Genomic DNA, 22298 nt, shown 5'->3' with positions numbered 1-22298 from the left:
CTTGTGTGCCACCTACGCAATTTCTCAATAGTTTACCACCTGCGTATCATCAGTCATACTGCCGAGTACGGGAGCATTTCTCAGCCTAAAAATAGGAGAAGTTGGCAACTGCAACTACAGGACATAAGATCTAAATATAGAGAGATGTTATGCATGTAAAATAAATGCAATAGAAAGGAATGCGTGACATGCCCCGTTCGGCTGCACACATGGCTATTAAAGAGTCAGTCAGGACCGTTCATCTAGTCGACGCTAACATAAATAGTCAGTTTTTCAGAAATCACTTCAATATGATAAGCCTGGCCCTTACTCTGTGGTCCTTTCCCCATAAAATATCAACCTTTACTACTTCTCACTTCTACCATCCATTAAGATCCTACCAACCAGATGACGAGGATCATTCATTTTGTGTAAGCTTGTAACCGTGGCCCATCCATGGTAGTCCAAATGTACCCCCTACCAACTGGACGGTAAGGGATGTCTCAACCGCACAATTCCGTCAAGGATGTGTTTCTCGTGGAACAGCAAGGATGGTGAGTTGTTAAAACCTTCAAAACTAAAAGAAGTTGGAGAGAGAGAGAAAGAGAGATGAGGACGTTAGTACACCTACTGTATAAATACCCCATGCAAATGCTCTCATTCCATCCATTGAAAAAAGCAAGTTGAGAAAATCACAATCCAAAAACATAGTTTCCACTATTAGTGAAATGGGTTCGAAATCGAATCTTCAGACAGCCTGTTTGGTGTTCTTGTTTGCATGGGTGGCCGAAGCCGTCGCGCCGGCGAAAGTTTTCAATGTGAAGGATTTCGGTGCAATCGCTGACGGAAAAACAGACAGCAGCAAGGTGAGAATGCACATACAATGATATATGATTCTCACGTGCAATGCACGTGCATCTCATTACTACACACCATTGAAATTATTCATGTGTTTGTATGTTTTGTAGGCGTTGTTGGATGCATGGAAGGAGGCATGTGCGTGGGATGGTATGGGTAGGGTTTTGATTCCCAATGGGACATTCCTTGTGGGTCCTGTTGTATTCAAAGGGCCATGCAAGGGTGCTATTGTATTTCAGGTCGCCGGGGTGGTGAAGGCACCTGGTCTTGAGAAGTTCGAATCGGACGGTTGGATAGAGTTCAAATACATTAATGGCTTGATGGTCACAGGAGGTGGGACATTCGACGGTCAAGGAGCTTTAGCTTGGCCACACAATAAATGCCCCAAGATGAAGAAATGCAAGCTCTTACCAACGGTACGTTTTGTTATGGTCCCTGTCAAGAGACTGGGATGGCATATATGAAGATGACTAACGAAAGGAATTCATGTCTTTTATTTATTCTAATCACAATCACAGTCCCTACGATTCATGTTTGTGACGGATGCAACGATTCGTAGCATATCTTCGGTGAATAGCAAGCTCTTCCACATGAACATTGTGGGGTGCAAGAACTTGAAGCTCCATTCTATTAACATCTCCGCACCTGGGGACAGCCCTAACACGGACGGTATCCACATAGGAGACTCAAGTGGGGTGACGATCTCCCGTTCAGTAATAGGCACCGGCGACGATTGCATCTCCATTGGCCCCGGCACCTCCAATATCTCCATATCCAACATCTTATGTGGGCCAGGACACGGTATCAGCATCGGTAGCCTTGGAAAGTACCCAAACGAAGGAAATGTGGTGGGCGTGAACGTGAGGAACTGCACCATCGCAGGGACCACCAACGGCCTAAGGATCAAGACATGGCAAGACTCTTCTATCTTGTCTGCATCCGATTTCACATTCAAGGATATAGTCATGAATAATGTCTATAATCCAATCATCATAGATCAAGAGTATTGCCCATATGCATCCTGCACCCAACAGGTACATCTTCACTCACCCGGTACATTGGTTTATGGTTTACTACTTTAAAAAATCTTTGGATCTTCGGCAAAAAATTTATCTAATTCATATTACGTTGGTTTGGCGTTCTATCCCTTAGACCCCTTCGCGTGTTAAGATCAGCGACGTTAGCTTCACAAACATTCGGGGCAGCTCGACGTCACAGGTTGCGGTCAATCTTTTATGCAGCAAAGGCGTGCCATGTCAGAATGTGCGGCTCAACAACATCAACCTGGTCTACAGTGGATTGGGGGGACCTGTCACATCCTCATGTTCTAACATCAAGGGAACTTCCTCTGGCCCACAAAGCCCTCCCTCTTGCCTCTGATCCTCTTCACTTCTTCCTATACATAACTTTTCAACAATTAGAAAAGAAAATTATTATGAAATGTATTTCAGTTGTATTTTATAGTTCGCACATTCAAGAAAATGCATTATTTCTTCTCTCATTGGTTCACACCCCAAGTATAGGGTTGTGATATAGTAATAATCTCGGTAAGACCGAGGTCGAATCCACAGGGACTGAACCTTGTACGTAATCTGAAAGTAACTTAAATTAGAACTAGGCGAAGATGTAATCTAAATCAGAGAAAATTAAGAGAATAATTGTGAATAGATTAATTAAAAATTAATAAAAATAAACGTGGGAACTAGGGTGTCAAGGATCCACTTGTAGCAATTGGGAAGCTACCTTACATTGATTCAAGGACACAACTGGAATCGGAGTCCTATCTTATCCAGTTGGTAAGAAGAGATTTGTTAGATCTCCAAACTTCTCGTGGATCTAATCATCAATAGATAAGAGTGGTGAAGATTTAAAAGTAATTCCGTCACCAAACCATGCCCAGGCGACAAGGCAAACAACAACAATATACCAAACCCACAACCAATCATAAGAGAATTGAGAAGATTAGGAAGATTCCATCACCCAACCATGCCCATGAGACGATGGTCAACAATGGGACTACCTAATTTCACAATCTCAAAACATGAAAAGAAAATATTCAAAGCAATCGTAGATCCATTGTAATTTGAGTCACAACAAACCATTAAATACTAAAAATATTCTTTAATAATCAAACTAGAATCCATAAGGTTCAACAAGACATGAATCAAAACAAAGCAACCAACCTAATCACACTACATGCTTCACCTCTTAGCCCTAGCTAAGAGGTTTAGCTCATCACGGACATGATGAAAATAAAGGCTCTTAAAAACATAAGGGAAGAGGGAAGAAAACTAAAGATGAAGGAATCAAGAAGGAAAGAAAACTCCATGCAGGATGGAGTTTGGCTGTCTCCACCTTGCCTCCACGGCTGCACGTCCCTTAGATTCCCTCTCTTTTCTCTTTTTCTTTCTTTTATAGGCAAAAAGGACGTCAGCTGGGAGAGAGCGTAAGCTCCTTACGCACGTTGCTGCGTATTGCTCTGTTTCTGCGTAAGCGTGCTTGCGTTTGATCAGAATCTGGGATAAAAGATTTTCCTTCTTTCCCGATCCGACTTCTTGCACAGAGTAAAAACCCCCTTATGGATCTTCTGAACAGTTCAGATCTTGCATCTGATCACAGCCAAGGTCGCACAATGGTCCGTAAAAATCGGACGGCGTCCGGACGTTTCCATGCGCACCAACCTGCGCTGGGATGCTCGGTGGGCCCCACATTGGTATTTTCGGATAAATCCGACCCGTTAATTGGATTTCTGGTGAAATTTCAGTCATGTTAGAGTGGTTTTTGTATGGTTTTTGTGCGGTACACTGTATCAAACCAACTCGCCGTTCATCCTGCGTTTTTCGATGATCCACGTGTATACGGATAGAAGGGGCCAAACGGTCACCTTGACGAGGGTCAATCCCCACCTATGGACTCAATTGACGGTCCAGATCATAATAATGAATGATGAGTGGCGTTCACAAGCGAGGAACGGCGGCCGTGCGTAAAGACACTGGAGGGAAAAAAAAAATCTTTACATGTGGGGTCCACTATGATGTGTCGCGGAATCGTCTCCATCCATCCTGTTTAACATATAATTTAAGGGGTTAAGTCAAAAATTGAAGCATATCCAGATATCCGGTGGGCCCCAAATTAGATATTTGGTATCTGATCTATCCGTTAGGATACTTCAACATAGATCCAATGGCTTAAATTTTACATGTACGGTTAATTTATGGTCCTCAGGCCATATATAAATTTTTTGAGCCAAACGGATGGTTGGAACCTTGTGATCTTGCATTCTAGACAATTTTCGGGCCCATTTAATGTGAGTGGCGTGATTTTCTGGGATCTCCGGTATGTAAACTCTTCAATCTCAGTCCTCTAGGGTCCGTCCCTTGCCTTGGTGATTTCAAAGCATCAAATCCACACTTTTAGTACCTTCTTTTCAGTCCAGGCTCCAAAATTCACCTTGCAGCACAAATACGATTAAAATCGGACGTTAAGCATTATCATGTACGTAAAATCAGGTAATAATTGAGGTTTAATATGCAATATTTGACCCTCAACATCATTCATCTTTCTATACAATTTTGGAAATTATACTACTAGAAAAAATAAAGAATGTTACCGTGGGTATTAATATATGGAAATTGATGGATGCTCCCAAGAGAGTAGCGTATGCAAACTCCAAGTGAATCTTTTACTGGATAAATGATTTGATTGTGCTTGATGGCCCACTTGATTCTAATGTGACCGCTTTGAGTGTACTCAGGCTTAGTCTGAGTCCTTGGGCACCACAAGTCTTAAAGTATGGGTTAACTGGATGAGTCGGTCATCCCTGCTGCAGATTGGAGGGACACGTCCTCCATATATAAGATTGAAAAGGGCATCTCTACCACATATAAAAATTGGGGCGGCCATTAGTCGGGCCTAGGCTTGGATGCTTAAGCTTAGCCCGAGGAATGTGCCAATGCCTAAAGTATGGGCCCGATGGTAAGTTAGGTTGGGATAGGGCCAATGATGAGTGGCTCAGCTTGGCTCACTGGCCCAATCCATTAAGTGGACCACCATCATAATGGCTTAAAATACACTTCTTATTGGTTCCTACTGATGTACACGATTAGCATAAATATAATCAGTGGACAATCGAATCGAACACGCCATAACTTGGTGCATGAAGATGAATGATCACCATAGACTTTGTATGACCAAATGGTTGAAATATTAAACCGTTAAGTGTTTTTGGGGCATCTCCCATGGAAGGGGAGCCCATCAAATAATTGATTTTGGTCATTGTAAAAAACCCTAAACGCAACCGTTAGATTTTCGATGTACCTTACCAAAGATAAATACTTTAATATTCCGCAAAAGCATGATTGATAATACTAAGAAACTTGGAAATTACTTTCAGATTGCATGCATGGTGTAAAATAATTAAACTTAAACATTTCAAATTATCGTCCCAGAATAGATGCGTGAGGACTGAAAATTTAAGATTGCCTCATTATGTGGCTACCATAGCGGTGGACATTGAGTACGGTCCTATTTCAACAAGAAATGTCCACAAATTGGCAGATAATATTTCTTTTTTAAGGTCCCATCTTGATGCTGTGATTTAAATGAAAGTGGGGCTACACTAATTACATATTTTATTTTGAGTTAATGTATGCAAAATATACAATCTCTAGGTGATCGAGTGCCAACCTTATACCGTCATGCACTGCAAGAGTATCAAATAACTCCCCCATTGCCATTGTGTTTTGGGAAAATGCCCCATTCAACGCTATACAAGTGGGGCGTGGACATATCGACACTTTGATAGGATTCGATGCCACACTACCAAACTCATGTACCGTGGCCAGTTTCCACCCCTTAATTACATCTGTGAACTGAACTTAACCATTCGTGTTCTCACTTCTGCCATATAGAATCTATGTTCTTACAATCATGATCCGTTGATTATTGTGTCTTTTTTATTTGGATTCAACTATGAGTCATTAGAAACATCCATCTTTGTACCAACTCACCTATTCCAGAAACGTTTCTTAGCATAGCGTGGGCAGCATAGAACTCGGAATGTGAACGATTCCATCATCATTTGAGATACACGCCTGGGTGCAAGTTGGCCTCGGTACCACAATGTAGCAGGTGACTTCATACATTATCAAAAGGAAAAGCACTAGCATACCTAGCTCACTCTCTCTTACTAAAATGCATAGAACCCATCCCATCCATAGGTGCATCATCCCTTTTTTAGCCTTCATCTTAAAATTTTGGCTGATTCAAAACGCAGGTGGACCACCACATAAAATTATACTTAAAAACCTCTATATTCGTGTGGTATGGCCCACCTGAGTTAGGGAATGTTGTGATTCTCAGAAAATTCCTTCATCCTAATCAGCCACATGGATTGGATGGTACTTAAACACAAGGGTGGGCCCCACAAAAAGCTAATGGTGGGCATTCCATCCTAAAGTTTTGCTACACTGTGTTGTTTTTTAGCTCTGGATGGACATAAATTTTAGACAGACGCGGTGGATCTCATGAGACTTCCACCCACGTGGTTCTCGGTGCACAACGTACCTAGAGCGATGCACACTAGCGCAGTTCCTACCAAACGCGAGATTATCTTATCATGGTCACTCCATTTTTTTAAATAAAAATAATAATAACTAATTAATATAGAATTTACATCACAATGCCTTTTCAAAAAGATTTTCAGAAAGATATCACAATAATGGATATTGTTATCATTCATTTACCCAAACTATTTCCATTAGTGTGGCCCAAATGAATCACGAATGGGTATGATTTTTTGGGCCACATGCCAAAAACATTTTGCGGAATTTAATGGTTGTAGTGGATTTCATCTAATTGTCACGGCGCGCCTGATAAAATGAAGGGTGAACATCTCTCCCCCAACTGTTTCCTTTATCATGGCCCACCAGAATCACATCTCATCCTGATTTTTTTTTGAATGGACCTCGCATGGGACTAAACATCTATTGGTCAAAGTGGATCTTACATAAACATCACGGTGATCCCTATGGCCAACGCAATTCCCTTTTTTCTTAATACTCTCTCTGTACGGGTGGAGAGGATTGGTGCGACTTGATCTTTTGTAGGGCCCGCCATGACCTGCATGTAAAATCCACTTATGCCATTAGATGAATAATTCCCATTTGGACCCAGAGCCAAAAATGATTAGGCTGGCTAGTGACTCAAGTGGACCACACCAAGCAAAACATTAATTTGGGAGAGAGATTCTACCCTTGGTTTTATAGGGCCCACCATCATGATTATTAGAAATATACTTCAACCACTCGATGCCTCACTAAAATTTAGGCATGGGGCCTAAAAATAGGCCCATACATGATTTAAGTGCGTCATACGAAGGGAAGCAGTTTTTAGGGCGATCGTTGCCATATACACTTCTTTTTTTCCAATGATGTGGTCCACCTGAATCACCATGAATGGGTTGATATTTAAGCCATTGGCCTAACATGATGACGCACCTCGTAGTCAAAATGGATCTTACATAAACATCACAGTTGGGCCAACCCAAGCTACCGACTGATTTGCTGACATGCCTACCAACTGGTCGTGGAAGAAATGTAACGGAAGGTAGTGGAATGATAATTATAATGATTAATGAGGTGGCTATTTGAAACATGTTCGAAGAAGGTATGGGGATATAAATTCCATAACAATTAGGTAATATTTTTTCTAAACCCTTTTTGTAATAGTAACACCATGACGCGTGCCAAACGGGGCCTAATGTGAGGAGTTACATGATAATCTGACAGCATGTGACACCTGATAAACAGACGGTTAAAATGGTACACGTGCAACATACTAACTCAAGTAAATTGTTGAAACTACTCTAGATAAGTTAGAATATGAAAATCATATTGGTTGGACCATCCTAATTAACCTCGGATTCTTGGACACATATTTTTTAATATTTAAGACCATAGGATATTTTTCATTTTTGGCAGTGCAATCACTGCCCACCGATCTAATAATTAGAGAGTTCAGTAAAATTAAATTTTGGTTCATGATACATTTGGTTTGGATGGTTTACTTGAGTTACTTGTGTGCCACCTACGCAATTTCTCAATAGTTTACCACCTGCGTATCATCAGTCATACTGCCGAGTACGGGAGCATTTCTCAGCCTAAAAATAGGAGAAGTTGGCAACTGCAACTACAGGACATAAGATCTAAATATAGAGAGATGTTATGCATGTAAAATAAATGCAATAGAAAGGAATGCGTGACATGCCCCGTTCGGCTGCACACATGGCTATTAAAGAGTCAGTCAGGACCGTTCATCTAGTCGACGCTAACATAAATAGTCAGTTTTTCAGAAATCACTTCAATATGATAAGCCTGGCCCTTACTCTGTGGTCCTTTCCCCATAAAATATCAACCTTTACTACTTCTCACTTCTACCATCCATTAAGATCCTACCAACCAGATGACGAGGATCATTCATTTTGTGTAAGCTTGTAACCGTGGCCCATCCATGGTAGTCCAAATGTACCCCCTACCAACTGGACGGTAAGGGATGTCTCAACCGCACAATTCCGTCAAGGATGTGTTTCTCGTGGAACAGCAAGGATGGTGAGTTGTTAAAACCTTCAAAACTAAAAGAAGTTGGAGAGAGAGAGAAAGAGAGATGAGGACGTTAGTACACCTACTGTATAAATACCCCATGCAAATGCTCTCATTCCATCCATTGAAAAAAGCAAGTTGAGAAAATCACAATCCAAAAACATAGTTTCCACTATTAGTGAAATGGGTTCGAAATCGAATCTTCAGACAGCCTGTTTGGTGTTCTTGTTTGCATGGGTGGCCGAAGCCGTCGCGCCGGCGAAAGTTTTCAATGTGAAGGATTTCGGTGCAATCGCTGACGGAAAAACAGACAGCAGCAAGGTGAGAATGCACATACAATGATATATGATTCTCACGTGCAATGCACGTGCATCTCATTACTACACACCATTGAAATTATTCATGTGTTTGTATGTTTTGTAGGCGTTGTTGGATGCATGGAAGGAGGCATGTGCGTGGGATGGTATGGGTAGGGTTTTGATTCCCAATGGGACATTCCTTGTGGGTCCTGTTGTATTCAAAGGGCCATGCAAGGGTGCTATTGTATTTCAGGTCGCCGGGGTGGTGAAGGCACCTGGTCTTGAGAAGTTCGAATCGGACGGTTGGATAGAGTTCAAATACATTAATGGCTTGATGGTCACAGGAGGTGGGACATTCGACGGTCAAGGAGCTTTAGCTTGGCCACACAATAAATGCCCCAAGATGAAGAAATGCAAGCTCTTACCAACGGTACGTTTTGTTATGGTCCCTGTCAAGAGACTGGGATGGCATATATGAAGATGACTAACGAAAGGAATTCATGTCTTTTATTTATTCTAATCACAATCACAGTCCCTACGATTCATGTTTGTGACGGATGCAACGATTCGTAGCATATCTTCGGTGAATAGCAAGCTCTTCCACATGAACATTGTGGGGTGCAAGAACTTGAAGCTCCATTCTATTAACATCTCCGCACCTGGGGACAGCCCTAACACGGACGGTATCCACATAGGAGACTCAAGTGGGGTGACGATCTCCCGTTCAGTAATAGGCACCGGCGACGATTGCATCTCCATTGGCCCCGGCACCTCCAATATCTCCATATCCAACATCTTATGTGGGCCAGGACACGGTATCAGCATCGGTAGCCTTGGAAAGTACCCAAACGAAGGAAATGTGGTGGGCGTGAACGTGAGGAACTGCACCATCGCAGGGACCACCAACGGCTTAAGGATCAAGACATGGCAAGACTCTTCTATCTTGTCTGCATCCGATTTCACATTCAAGGATATAGTCATGAATAATGTCTATAATCCAATCATCATAGATCAAGAGTATTGCCCATATGCATCCTGCACCCAACAGGTACATCTTCACTCACCCGGTACATTGGTTTATGGTTTACTACTTTAAAAAATCTTTGGATCTTCGGCAAAAAATTTATCTAATTCATATTACGTTGGTTTGGCGTTCTATCCCTTAGACCCCTTCGCGTGTTAAGATCAGCGACGTTAGCTTCACAAACATTCGGGGCAGCTCGACGTCACAGGTTGCGGTCAATCTTTTATGCAGCAAAGGCGTGCCATGTCAGAATGTGCGGCTCAACAACATCAACCTGGTCTACAGTGGATTGGGGGGACCTGTCACATCCTCATGTTCTAACATCAAGGGAACTTCCTCTGGCCCACAAAGCCCTCCCTCTTGCCTCTGATCCTCTTCACTTCTTCCTATACATAACTTTTCAACAATTAGAAAAGAAAATTATTATGAAATGTATTTCAGTTGTATTTTATAGTTCGCACATTCAAGAAAATGCATTATTTCTTCTCTCATTGGTTCACACCCCAAGTATAGGGTTGTGATATAGTAATAATCTCGGTAAGACCGAGGTCGAATCTACAGGGACTGAACCTTGTACGTAATCTGAAAGTAACTTAAATTAGAACTAGGCGAAGATGTAATCTAAATCAGAGAAAATTAAGAGAATAATTGTGAATAGATTAATTAAAAATTAATAAAAATAAACGTGGGAACTAGGGTGTCAAGGATCCACTTGTAGCAATTGGGAAGCTACCTTACATTGATTCAAGGACACAACTGGAATCGGAGTCCTATCTTATCCAGTTGGTAAGAAGAGATTTGTTAGATCTCCAAACTTCTCGTGGATCTAATCATCAATAGATAAGAGTGGTGAAGATTTAAAAGTAATTCCGTCACCAAACCATGCCCAGGCGACAAGGCAAACAACAACAATATACCAAACCCACAACCAATCATAAGAGAATTGAGAAGATTAGGAAGATTCCATCACCCAACCATGCCCATGAGACGATGGTCAACAATGGGACTACCTAATTTCACAATCTCAAAACATGAAAAGAAAATATTCAAAGCAATCGCAGATCCATTGTAATTTGAGTCACAACAAACCATTAAATACTAAAAATATTCTTTAATAATCAAACTAGAATCCATAAGGTTCAACAAGACATGAATCAAAACAAAGCAACCAACCTAATCACACTACATGCTTCACCTCTTAGCCCTAGCTAAGAGGTTTAGCTCATCACGGACATGATGAAAATAAAGGCTCTTAAAAACATAAGGGAAGAGGGAAGAAAACTAAAGATGAAGGAATCAAGAAGGAAAGAAAACTCCATGCAGGATGGAGTTTGGCTGTCTCCACCTTGCCTCCACGGCTGCACGTCCCTTAGATTCCCTCTCTTTTCTCTTTTTCTTTCTTTTATAGGCAAAAAGGACGTCGGCTGGGAGAGAGCGCAAGCTCCTTACGCACGTTGCTGCGTATTGCTCTGTTTCTGCGTAAGCGTGCTTGGGTTTGATCAGAATCTGGGATAAAAGATTTTCCTTCTTTCCCGATCCGACTTCTTGCACAGAGTAAAAACCCCCTTATGGATCTTCTGAACAGTTCAGATCTTGCATCTGATCACAGCCAAGGTCGCACAATGGTCCGTAAAAATCGGACGGCGTCCGGACGTTTCCATGCGCACCAACCTGCGCTGGGATGCTCGGTGGGCCCCACATTGGTATTTTTGGATAAATTCGACCCGTTAATTGGATTTCTGGTGAAATTTCAGTCATGTTAGAGTGGTTTTTGTATGGTTTTTGTGCGGTACACTGTATCAAACCAACTCGCCGTTCATCCTGCGTTTTTCGATGATCCACGTGTATACGGATAGAAGGGGCCAAATGGTGACCTTGAGGAGGGTCAATCCCCACCTATGGACTCAATTGACGGTCCAGATCATAATAATGAATGATGTGTGGCGTTCACAAGCGAGGAACGGCGGCCGTGTGTAAAGACACTGGAGGGAAAAAAAAATCTTTTAAGAAATTGTCAGTCAGCAGGCTGTTGAGGGTCAAATATTGCATATTAGACCCCATTGATTGCATGGATTTACGATTATGATACTGCTTAACGGCCTGAATTAATCGTGTTTGTAATGCAGGGTGTGTTTAAGAGCCTGGACTGAAAAATGGTGCTAAATGTATGGATTGACGCTCTGAATTTACCAAGGGCAAGGGACGGACTCCAGGGGACCAAGATCAACGGAATTACACGCCAGGGGTCCGAGAAAATTGAGAAACTGAAGCTCAAGCGGCCTGAAAGTCAGCCAAAATGCAAGATCACTGGGTTTCCGCCATTTGCTTGGTTCGAAACTTCATACATGGCCTAAGGACCATAAATTAACCGTACATGTCGAAAATCAGCCATTGGATCTTTGTGGAAATGTCCCAACGGACAAATCAGCCCACAAATTATCAATCTGGGGCCCGCCTGATATCTTGAAATACTTCAATTTTGGTGTTAACCATTTAAATTATGTGGCAACCAGGTTGGATGGAGCTGATCTCTCATATACATCACCGTGGGACCCACATGTGCATTGCACATGTTCAGCGTCGGTGCACTAACCGTGCACGGCAACGCAGAGACGGTCAAATCGTCTCTTGACCGAGCTTTCCCTCTCCAATTCAATTTCTTTCCTGCGAAAGAAACAGGGGGTTGCGGCTGATATTTAGTGGGCCACCACCTTCGATCACGCGACCAATCCGGACCGTCCATTCGTTCCAGAAGGTCGAACCAACTGTACAAAAGGAGTTTCTCCAAACCCATGCACACATACTCAGAAGAGTCTTGATCCAACGTAGTTTGGACGGTAGAATGATATTCTTGATGGGCCACACTAAATGTGACCCGAACAACATCAAATCCGACCAGTTTTGCGAGACCAATCCAATGGTCGGAATGGATTTATGGGCTAACAACTGATCCTAGGCCACACAAAGCATCAGCGAATGCTCTGTTGCAACGTCCGTGAAAACCGGACGCCGCCCGGCTTTCTCGGGCCATTGTGCGCTCTTGGGGGCGATCGGACGGACGATCTGAACCATTCATCATGTAGGTCTGCCAAAAAACTCCCAGAGGACGTTGTCCTTTTGGAAAGATAGCAAAGAAGAAGAAGAGTGGAGACGCCGCATTCATGACTGCGTGAGGTATCGTCGCAGCAGAGGGCGTGCGTAAAGTCCGACTCCAGCAAGGTCTCTCTCCAAAAACCTCCGTCTGCACTGCCCTGGCACATATAAAATGGAGAGAGAGAGAGAAGAGTGGGGGGAGGTGAGCAACAGTTTGGCTTGGACGATTGCACAAAAGAAAGAGAGTGGAGTTTGGTATTTCTTTTGTTTATTTTCTTTTTTTCTTTTTATTTTATTTTACTTTGTTTAAAGGATCAAGCCGCATCATGCCTGTGTGTGGCTAAACCTCTTAGCTAGGGCTAAGAGGTGAAGCCTGTAGCGAGATGGGAGATTCTATTTTGTGCCCTTAATTTAAAATTCATAAACTGAATTTGATTTTAGTTGATTATTAAAGGAATATTTTTCTTAGTCTTTAATGGTCTGTTGTGACTGAAATTACAATGGGTTTGCAATGGCTTTGAGTATTTCTTTCCCCTTTTTATGTTTATGAAGTCAGGAAGCCCTGTTGTTCATCATTGTTCCATGGGCATGGTAGGATGACAGTACCCTTCCTGATCTTCATACATTGTTGGTTGGTTGGTAATTAGTTTGATTCTGTTGTTTACTTTGTCTCCTGGGCATGGTTTGGTGATGGAATCCATTCTAACTCATATACCTTTCATCTCTTGAAAACTATATCAAAGGAAGTCTAGTTGATTTCCATGATTTTTGAAGCAGGCATAAGATCTCCTTGATCTCTATAAGTGGATCCTCTGAATCCCTAGTTTCCTTCCTCTGAATTACTTAAGTTTTAGATAATTATTCCACAATTATTCCCTAAATTTTATTTGGTTTAAATCACATCTTAGTTTAGTTCTAGTTCTACTTGGTTTCAGATAACGTACAGGTATCAGTCCTTTGGGATTCGACCTCGGTCTTACCGAGTTTATTACTACATCACAACCCTATACTTGGGGAGTGAACAAGTTTTTAGCGCCGTTGCCGGGGATTAGTTGCCTGCTCCAATCTGCCACTGGGCTGTAGAGTCCACTATGATGTGTCAAGGAATCGTCTCCGTCCATCCTGTTTAACATATAATTTAAGGGGTTAAGTCAAAAATTGAAGCATATCCAGATATCCGGTGGGCCCCAAATCAGAAATTTGGTATCTGATCTATCCGTTAGGACACTTCAACATAGATCCAATGGCTTAAATTTTACATGTACGGTTAATTTATGGTCCTCAGGCCATATAAATTTTTGAGCCAAACGGATGGTTGGAACCTTGTGATCTTGCATTCTGGACGATTTTCGGGCCTGTTTAATGTGAGTGGCATGATTTTCTGGGATCTCTGGTATGTAAACTCTTCAATATCAGTCCTCTAGGGTCCGTCCCTTACCTTGGTGATTTCAGAGCATCAATCCACACTTTTAGTACCTTTTTTCAGTCCAGGCTCCTAAATTCACCTTGCAGCACAAATACGATTAAAATAGGACGTTAAGCATTATCATGTACATAAAATCAGGTAATAATTGAGGTTTAAAATGCAATATTTGACCCTCAACATCATTCATCTTTCTATACAATTTTGGAAATTATACTACTAGAAAAAATAAAGAATGTTACCGTGGGTATTAATATATGGAAATTGATGGATGCTCCCAAGAGAGTAGCGTCTGCAAACTCCAAGTGAATCTTTTACTAGATAAATGATTTGATTGTGCTTGATGGCCCACTTGATTCTGATGTGACCGCTTTGAATGTACTCAGGCTTAGTCTGAGTCATTGGGCACCACAAGTCTTAAAGTAAGGGTTAACTGGATGAGTCGGTCATCCCTGCTGCAGATTGGAGGGACACGTCCTCTATATATAAGATTGAAAAGGGCATCTCTACAACATATAAAAATTGGGGCGGCCATTAGTCGGGCCTAGGCTTGGATGCTTAAGCTTAGCCCGAGGAATGTGCCAATGCCTAAAGTATGGGCCCGATGGTAGGTTGGGTTGGGCTAGGGCCAATGATGTGTGGCTCAGCTTGGCTCACTGGCCCGATCCATTAAGTGGACCACCATCATAATGGCTTAAATACACTTCTTATTGGTTCCTACTGACGTACACGATTAGCATAAATATAATCAGTGGACAATTGAATCGAACACGCCATAACTTGGTGCATGAAGATGAATGATCACCATAGACTTTGTATGACCAAATGGTTGAAATATTAAACCGTTAAGTGTTTTTGAGGCATCTCCCATGGAAGGGGAGCCCATCAAATAATTGATTTTGGTCATTGTAAAAAACCCTAAATGCAATCGTTAGATTTTCGATGTACCTTACCAAAGATAAATACTTTAATATTCCGCAAAAGCATGATTGATAATATTAAGACACTTGGAAATTACTTTCAGATTGCATGCATGGTGTAAAATAATTAAACTTAAACATTTCAAATTATCGTCCCAAAATAGATGCGTCAGGACTGAAAATTTAAGATTACCTCATTATGTGGTTACCATAGTGGTGGACATTGAGTACGGTCCTATTTCAACAAGAAATGTCCACAAATCAGCGGATAATATTTCTTTTTTAAAGTCTCATCTTGATGCTGTGATTTAAATGAAAGTGGGGCTACACTAATTACATATTTTATTTTGAGTTAATGTATGCAAAATATACAATCTCTAGGTGACCAAGTGCCAACCTTCAACCGTCATGTGCTGCGAGAGTATCAAATAACTCCCCCATTGCCATTGTGTTTTGGGAAAATGCCCCATTCAACGCTATAAAAGTGGGGCGTGGACATATCGACACTTTGATAGGATTCGATGCCACATTGCCAAACTCATGTACGTGGCCAGTTTCCACCCCTTAATTACATATGTGAACTGATCTTAACCATTCGTGTTCTCACTTCTGCCATATAGAAGCCATGTTCTTACAATCATGATCCGTTGATTATTGTGTCCTTTTGATCTTGGATTCAACTATGAGTCATTAGAAACATCCATCTTCGTACCAACTCATCCATTCCAGAAACGTTTCTTAGCATGCCGTGGGCAGCATAGAACCCGGAATCTGAACGATTCTATCATCATTTGAGATACACGCCTGGGTGAAAATTGGCCTCGGTACCGTCATATAGCAGGTGACACCATACATTATCAAAAGGAAAAGTATGCACTAGCATACCTAAGTCACTCTCTCTTACTAAAATGCATAAAATCCATCCTATATATCCATAGGTTCATCATCCCTTTTTTAGCCTTCATCTTAAAATTTTGGCTGATTCAAAACTCAGGTGGACCACCACATAAAATTATACTTAAAAACCTCTATATTCAAGTGGTATGGCCCACCTAAGTTAGGGAATGTTGTGATTCTCAGAAAATTCCTTCATCCTAAGGAGGCACATGGATTGGATGGTACTTAAACACAAGGGTGGGCCCCACAAAAAGCTAATGGTGGGCATTCCATCCTAACGTTTTGCTATAGTGTGTTGTTCTTTAGCTCTGGATGGACATAAATTTTACACGGATGCGGTGGATCTCATGAGGCTTCGACCCACGTGGTTCTCGGTGCACAACGTACCTAGAGCGATGCACACTATCGCGACACCTACCAAACGCGAGATTATCTTATCATGGTCACTCCATTTTTTTAAAAAATAATAATAATAATGATAACTAATTAATCTAGAATTTACATCCCAATGCCTTTTCAAAAAGGTTTTCAGAAAGATATCACAATAATGGATATTGTTATCATTCACCTACCCAAATTGTTTCCATTAGTGTGGCCCAAATGAATCACGAATGGGTATGAATTTTTGGGCCACATGCCAAAAACATTTTATGGAATTTAATGGTTGTAGTGGATTTCATTTAATTGTCACGGCGCGCCCGATAAAATGAAGGGTGAACATCTCTCCCCCAACTGTTTCCTTTATCGTGGCCCACCAGAATCACATCCTATCCTGATTTTTTGTCAATGGACCTCGCATGGGACTAAACATCTATTAGTCAAAGTGGATCTTACATAAACATCATGGTGATCCCTATGGCCAATGCAATTCCATTTTTTTTTAATAATCTCTCCATACTGATGGAAAGGATTGGTGCGACTTGATCTTTTGCAGGGCCCACCATGACCTGCATGCAAAATCCACTTATGCCATTAGAAGAATAATTCCCATTTGGGCCCGAAGCCAAAAATGATTAGGCTGGCTTGTGATTCAAGTGGGCCACACCGAGCAAAACATTAATTTGGGAGAGAGATTCTACCCTTGGTTTTATAGGGCCCACCATCATGATTATTAGAAATATACTTCAACCACTCGATGCCTCACTAAAATTTAGGCATGGGGCCTAAAAATAGGCCCATACGTGATTTAAGTGCGCCATATGAAGGGAAACAGTTTTTAGGGTGATCGTTGCCATAGACACTTTTTTTCCCAATAATGTGGTCCACCTGAATCACCACGAATGGGTTGATACTTAAGCCATTGGCCTAACATGATGACGCACCTCGTAGTCGGAATGAATCTTACATAAACATCACAGTTGGGCCAACCCAAGCAACCGACCCATTAGCTGACACACCTACCAACTAGTTGTGGAAGAAATGTAACGAAAGGTAGTGGAATGATAATTATAATGATTAATGAGGTGGCTATTTGAAACATGTTCGAAGAAGGTATGAGGATGAAAATTCCATAACAATTACGTAATATTTTTTCTAAACCCTTTTTGTACTAATAGCACCGTGACGCGTGCCGAACGGGGCCTAAGGTGAGGAGTTACATGATAATCTGACAGCATGTGACACCTGATAGATGGACAGTTAAAATGGTACATGTGTAACATACTAACTCAAGTAAATTGTTGAAACTACTCTAGATAAGTTAGAATATGAAAATCATATTGTTTAGACAATCTTAATTAACCTCTGATTCTTGGACACATATTTTTTAATTAAGACCATAGGATATTTTTCATTTTTGACAGTGCAATCATTGCCCACCATCTAATAATTAGAGAGTTCAGTAAAATTAAATTTTGGTTCATGATACATTTGGTTTGGATGGTTTACTTGGTTTACTTGTGTGCCACCTACGCAATTTCTCAATAGTTTACCACCTGCGTATCATCAGTCATACTGTCGAGTACAAGAGCATTTCTCAGCCTAAAAATAGGAGAAGTTGGCAACTACAACTACAGGACATAAGATCTAAATATAGAGAGATGTTATACATATAAAATAAATGCAATAGAAAGGAGTGCATGACATGCTCCATTCGGCTGCACACGTGGCTATTAAAGAGCCAGTCGGGACCGTTCATCCAGTAGACGCTAACATAAATAGTCAGTTTTTCAGAAATCACTTCAATATGATAAGCCTGACCCTTACTTTGTGGTCCTTTCCCCATAAAATATCAACCTTTAGTACTTCTCACTTCTACCATCCATTAAGATCCTACCAACCAGATGACGAGGATCATTCATTTTGTGTAAGCTTGTAACCCTGGCCCATCCATGGCAGTCCAGATGTACCCCCTACCAACTAGATGGTAAGGGATGTCTCAACTGCACAATTCCGTCAAGGATGTGTTCCTCGTGGAATGGCAAGGATGGTGAGTTGTTAAAACCTTCAAAACTAAAAGAAGTTGGAGAGAGAAAGAAAGAGAGATGAGGACGTTAGTACACCCACTGTATAAATACCCCATGCAAATGCTCTCATTCCATCCATTGAATAAAGCAAGTTGAGAAAATCACAATCCAAAAATATATTTTCCATTATTAGTGAAATGGGTTCGAAATCGAATCTTCAGACAGCCTGTTTGGTGTTCTTATTTGCATGGGTGGCCGAAGCCATCGCACCGGCGAAAGTTTTCAATGTGAAGGATTTCGGTGCAATCGTCGGCGGCAAAACAGACAACAGCAAGGTGAGAATGCACATACAATGAGATTGGATTCTCACGTGCAATGCACGTGCATCTCATTACTACACACCATTGAAATTATTCATGTGTTTATATGTTTTGTAGGCATTGTTGGATGCGTGGAAGGAGGCATGTGCATGGGATGGTATGGGTAGGGTTTTGATTCCCAAAGGGACATTCCTTGTGGGTCCGGTTGTATTCAAAGGGCCATGCAAGGGTGCTATTGTATTTCAGGTCGCTGGGGTGGTGAAGGCGCCTGGTCTTGAGAAGTTCGAATCGGACGGTTGGATAGAGTTCCAATACATAAACGGCTTGATGGTCACAGGAGGTGGGACATTCGACGGTCAAGGAGCTTTAGCTTGGCCACACAATAAATGCCCCAAGATGAAGAAATGCAAGCTCTTACCAACGGTATGTTTTGTTATGGTCCTGTTAAGAGACTGGGATGACATATATGAAGATGACTAACGAAAGGAATTCATGTCTTTTATTTATTGTAATCACAATCACAGTCCCTACGATTCATGTTTGTGACGGATGCAACGATTCGTAGCATATCTTCGGTGAATAGCAAGCTCTTCCACATGAACATTGTGGGGTGCAAGAACTTGAAGCTCCATTCTATTAACATCTCCGCACCTGGGGACAGCCCTAACACGGACGGTATCCACATAGGAGACTCAAGTGGGGTGACGATCTCCCATTCAGTAATAGGCACCGGCGACGATTGCATCTCTATTGGCCCTGGCACCTCCAATATCTCCATATCCAACATCTTATGTGGGCCAGGACATGGTATCAGCATTGGTAGCCTTGGAAAGTACCCGAACGAAGGAAATGTGGTGGGCGTGAACGTGAGGAACTGCACCATCACAGGGACCACCAACGGCCTAAGGATCAAGACATGGCAAGACTCTTCTATCTTGTCTGCATCCGATTTCACATTCAAGGATATAGTCATGAACAATGTCTATAATCCAATCATCATAGATCAAGAGTATTGCCCATATGCATCCTGCACCCAACAGGTACATCTTCACTCACTCGGTACATTGGTTTATTGTTTACTACTTTAAAAAATCTTTGGATCTTCGGCAAAAAATTTATCTAATTCATATTACGTTTGTTTGGCGTTCTATCCTTTAGACTCCTTCGCGTGTTAAGATTAGCGACGTTAGCTTCATAAACATTCGTGGCAGCTCGACGTCTCAAGTTGCGGTCAATCTTTTATGCAGCAAAGGCGTGCCATGTCAGAATGTGCGGCTCAACAACATCAACCTGGTCTACAGTGGATTGGGGGGACCTGCCACATCCTCATGTTCTAACATCAAGGGAACTTCCTCTGGCTCACAAAGCCCTCCCTCTTGCCTCTGATCCTCTTCACTTCTTCTTATACATAGCTTTTCAACAATTAGAAAAGAAATTTATAATGAAATGTATTTCAATTGTATTTTATAGTTCGCACATTCAAGAAAATGCATTATTTCTTCTCTCATTCATCTTTCTGTGTGATTTTGGAAATTATACTACTAGAAAAAATAAAGGATCTCACCGTGGGTATTAATATATGGAAATTGATGGACGCTCCTAGGAGAGTAGCGTATGCAAACTCTGAGTGAATATTTTACCAGATAAATGATTTGACTGTGCTTGATGGCTCACTTGATTCCGATGTGACCGCTTTGAGTGTACTTAGGCTTAATCTGAGTCCTTGGGTACCACAAGTCTTAAAGGGCTGACTCTGACCAATGTGGATGAGTGGGTCATCCCTGCTGCAGATTGGAGGGACACGTCCTCTATATATAAGATTGAAAAGGGCATCTCTGCCACATAAAAATTGGGGCAGCCATTGGTCGGTCCTAGGCTTGGATGCTTAAGCTTAGTCCGAGGGATGTGCCAATGCCTAAAGTATGGGCCCGATGGTAGGCTGGGCTGGGCTAGGGCCAATGATCAGTGGATCAGCTTGGCTCACTAGCCCAATCTATTTAGTGGACCACCATCATTGTCACACCCCAAACTCGAAAAACGGGCTCACAAAATTTTTGATCGCCGAATCCGGTGCCGACAGCCTCCATAGTACCCCTTTCTCGGCTCTCAGCGCCCATACACCAGGTTTCGATCCTGGTACCCTATAAGAAGGATTTTTCAACGTACATTTCTCTTATAAGAAGCATAACCACAAGTATACACAAATCACAAAGGTAACATCATCATCACATATCTACTAATATAAACAGTTGAATACAGTGCTAAAAGGGAAATACATATATCAATAATCAAGCTCCAAAGGTCCGCTGCATGCTCCAAGCTCAATGCTGCTGCAACCTAACGTCACCCGCAGCATCTATCGTGCATAAGCTTATAGAAAGCTTAGAGGGTGGTGAAAGTGTGTGTAAGGTAAGTGCCAAGAATGCAATACAATGCCATAAATCATACAACAACGGCAATACAGGTAAGATCATGAATCATACAATATCAGAGTAAGCAGAAATATACTAGTAAGTCCATGAGTGTCATCAGTCGTACCAAGGTTATGCGATACAAGGCATGAATGCTAACGTCCATATCAAAGTTATGCGATGCAAGAACATAATAAGCCAATATCAGATACCGACGATGCAATGCAATATTCAAATCCTGATGAGTCCATGAATACGGTCAGCCGTATCTAAGCCATATAAATGCAGAAACATAGCAACCTAAAATGCCACATGCCGCAGATGTAATGTAATGTGCAATGCGAATGGAATGACCAAGCTGGAGTGTGAAGTCGAGATGATAGTACGTAGTATCTCAAGTTAGGGGGTCTATTACAAAGGACTTCTATCCAAACCAGTCCCATACCTAAATTTGGATAGTTAGACCCAATGTAGTAGACTCCTGATCTCAGGTTAGTCATGCACCCAACTGAAATCCTGGCCATGAGAAGGTATACAACAATTAGTTACGCACCACCAGCGTGAGTGGATAGTGAATGAATGAGTAAAATGCTGAGTATACAACTCTTGCTCAATAAGTCCACATATCAATACCGTACATCTCTGGGATCATCACCAGGGTGTAGTACACTTTACATATAATCGCCACCCACTGGACGTGCAATCAGGCAAGTGGAAGAGACCTCATTATCCGCCTGGCCAGTAGTCAGTCAATATCTATCCGGCACGTCGATAGCGGATCCAATTACGAGTTGGTCAAACTCAGCCTGCCTATGCCCACTACCTACGGGCGGGTAAGGCCATAACCCCTTCCCAACTGACTACGACACAGTGGGAGACGCGGCCTACTAGTATTCGGCACTTGAGCGCTCATGTATCCACTCAGTCTAGACGTTGGGGAGTCTCCTGGCCACAGAGGTGTCAGGATTTTCACCTAAGGACATCTATGACGCCTTAATGCTAGTAACAGATTTTCGGTGTCCCATCTGGTCATCCACGACATGCCTGTAAGGCTACGGCCCTAATGTCGCT

General features: G+C 41.9%; 3 protein-coding genes across 3 annotated transcripts; all 3 read left to right on the top strand.

Annotated features, from left to right (window-relative positions):
- Nucleotides 1–707: 707 nt before the first annotated feature.
- Nucleotides 708–2217, top strand: LOC131229822 (exopolygalacturonase-like). Its single transcript, XM_058225861.1, has 4 exons — nucleotides 708–845; nucleotides 948–1253; nucleotides 1356–1871; nucleotides 1990–2217. Exons 1-4 carry the CDS (start codon nucleotides 708–710, stop codon nucleotides 2215–2217), a joined length of 1188 nt encoding a protein of 395 aa, XP_058081844.1.
- A 6401-nt stretch (nucleotides 2218–8618) lies between these two features.
- On the top strand, nucleotides 8619–10128 carry LOC131229821 (exopolygalacturonase-like). Its single transcript, XM_058225860.1, has 4 exons — nucleotides 8619–8756; nucleotides 8859–9164; nucleotides 9267–9782; nucleotides 9901–10128. Exons 1-4 carry the CDS (start codon nucleotides 8619–8621, stop codon nucleotides 10126–10128), a joined length of 1188 nt encoding a protein of 395 aa, XP_058081843.1.
- Nucleotides 10129–18693: 8565 nt separating this feature from the next.
- LOC131229820 (exopolygalacturonase-like) lies at nucleotides 18694–20202 on the top strand. Its single transcript, XM_058225859.1, has 4 exons — nucleotides 18694–18831; nucleotides 18934–19239; nucleotides 19341–19856; nucleotides 19975–20202. The coding sequence occupies exons 1-4, from the start codon at nucleotides 18694–18696 to the stop codon at nucleotides 20200–20202; spliced, it is 1188 nt and encodes a 395-aa protein (XP_058081842.1).
- The last annotated feature ends 2096 nt before the right edge of the window (nucleotides 20203–22298 follow it).

The sequence above is a fragment of the Magnolia sinica genome, chromosome 16, assembly GCF_029962835.1.
Source record: "Magnolia sinica isolate HGM2019 chromosome 16, MsV1, whole genome shotgun sequence".
In the NCBI taxonomy this organism is placed as follows: Eukaryota; Viridiplantae; Streptophyta; class Magnoliopsida; order Magnoliales; family Magnoliaceae; genus Magnolia; species Magnolia sinica.
Note: the sequence above shows the minus strand (reverse complement) of the source record. Positions and strands in the feature narration are given on the sequence as shown.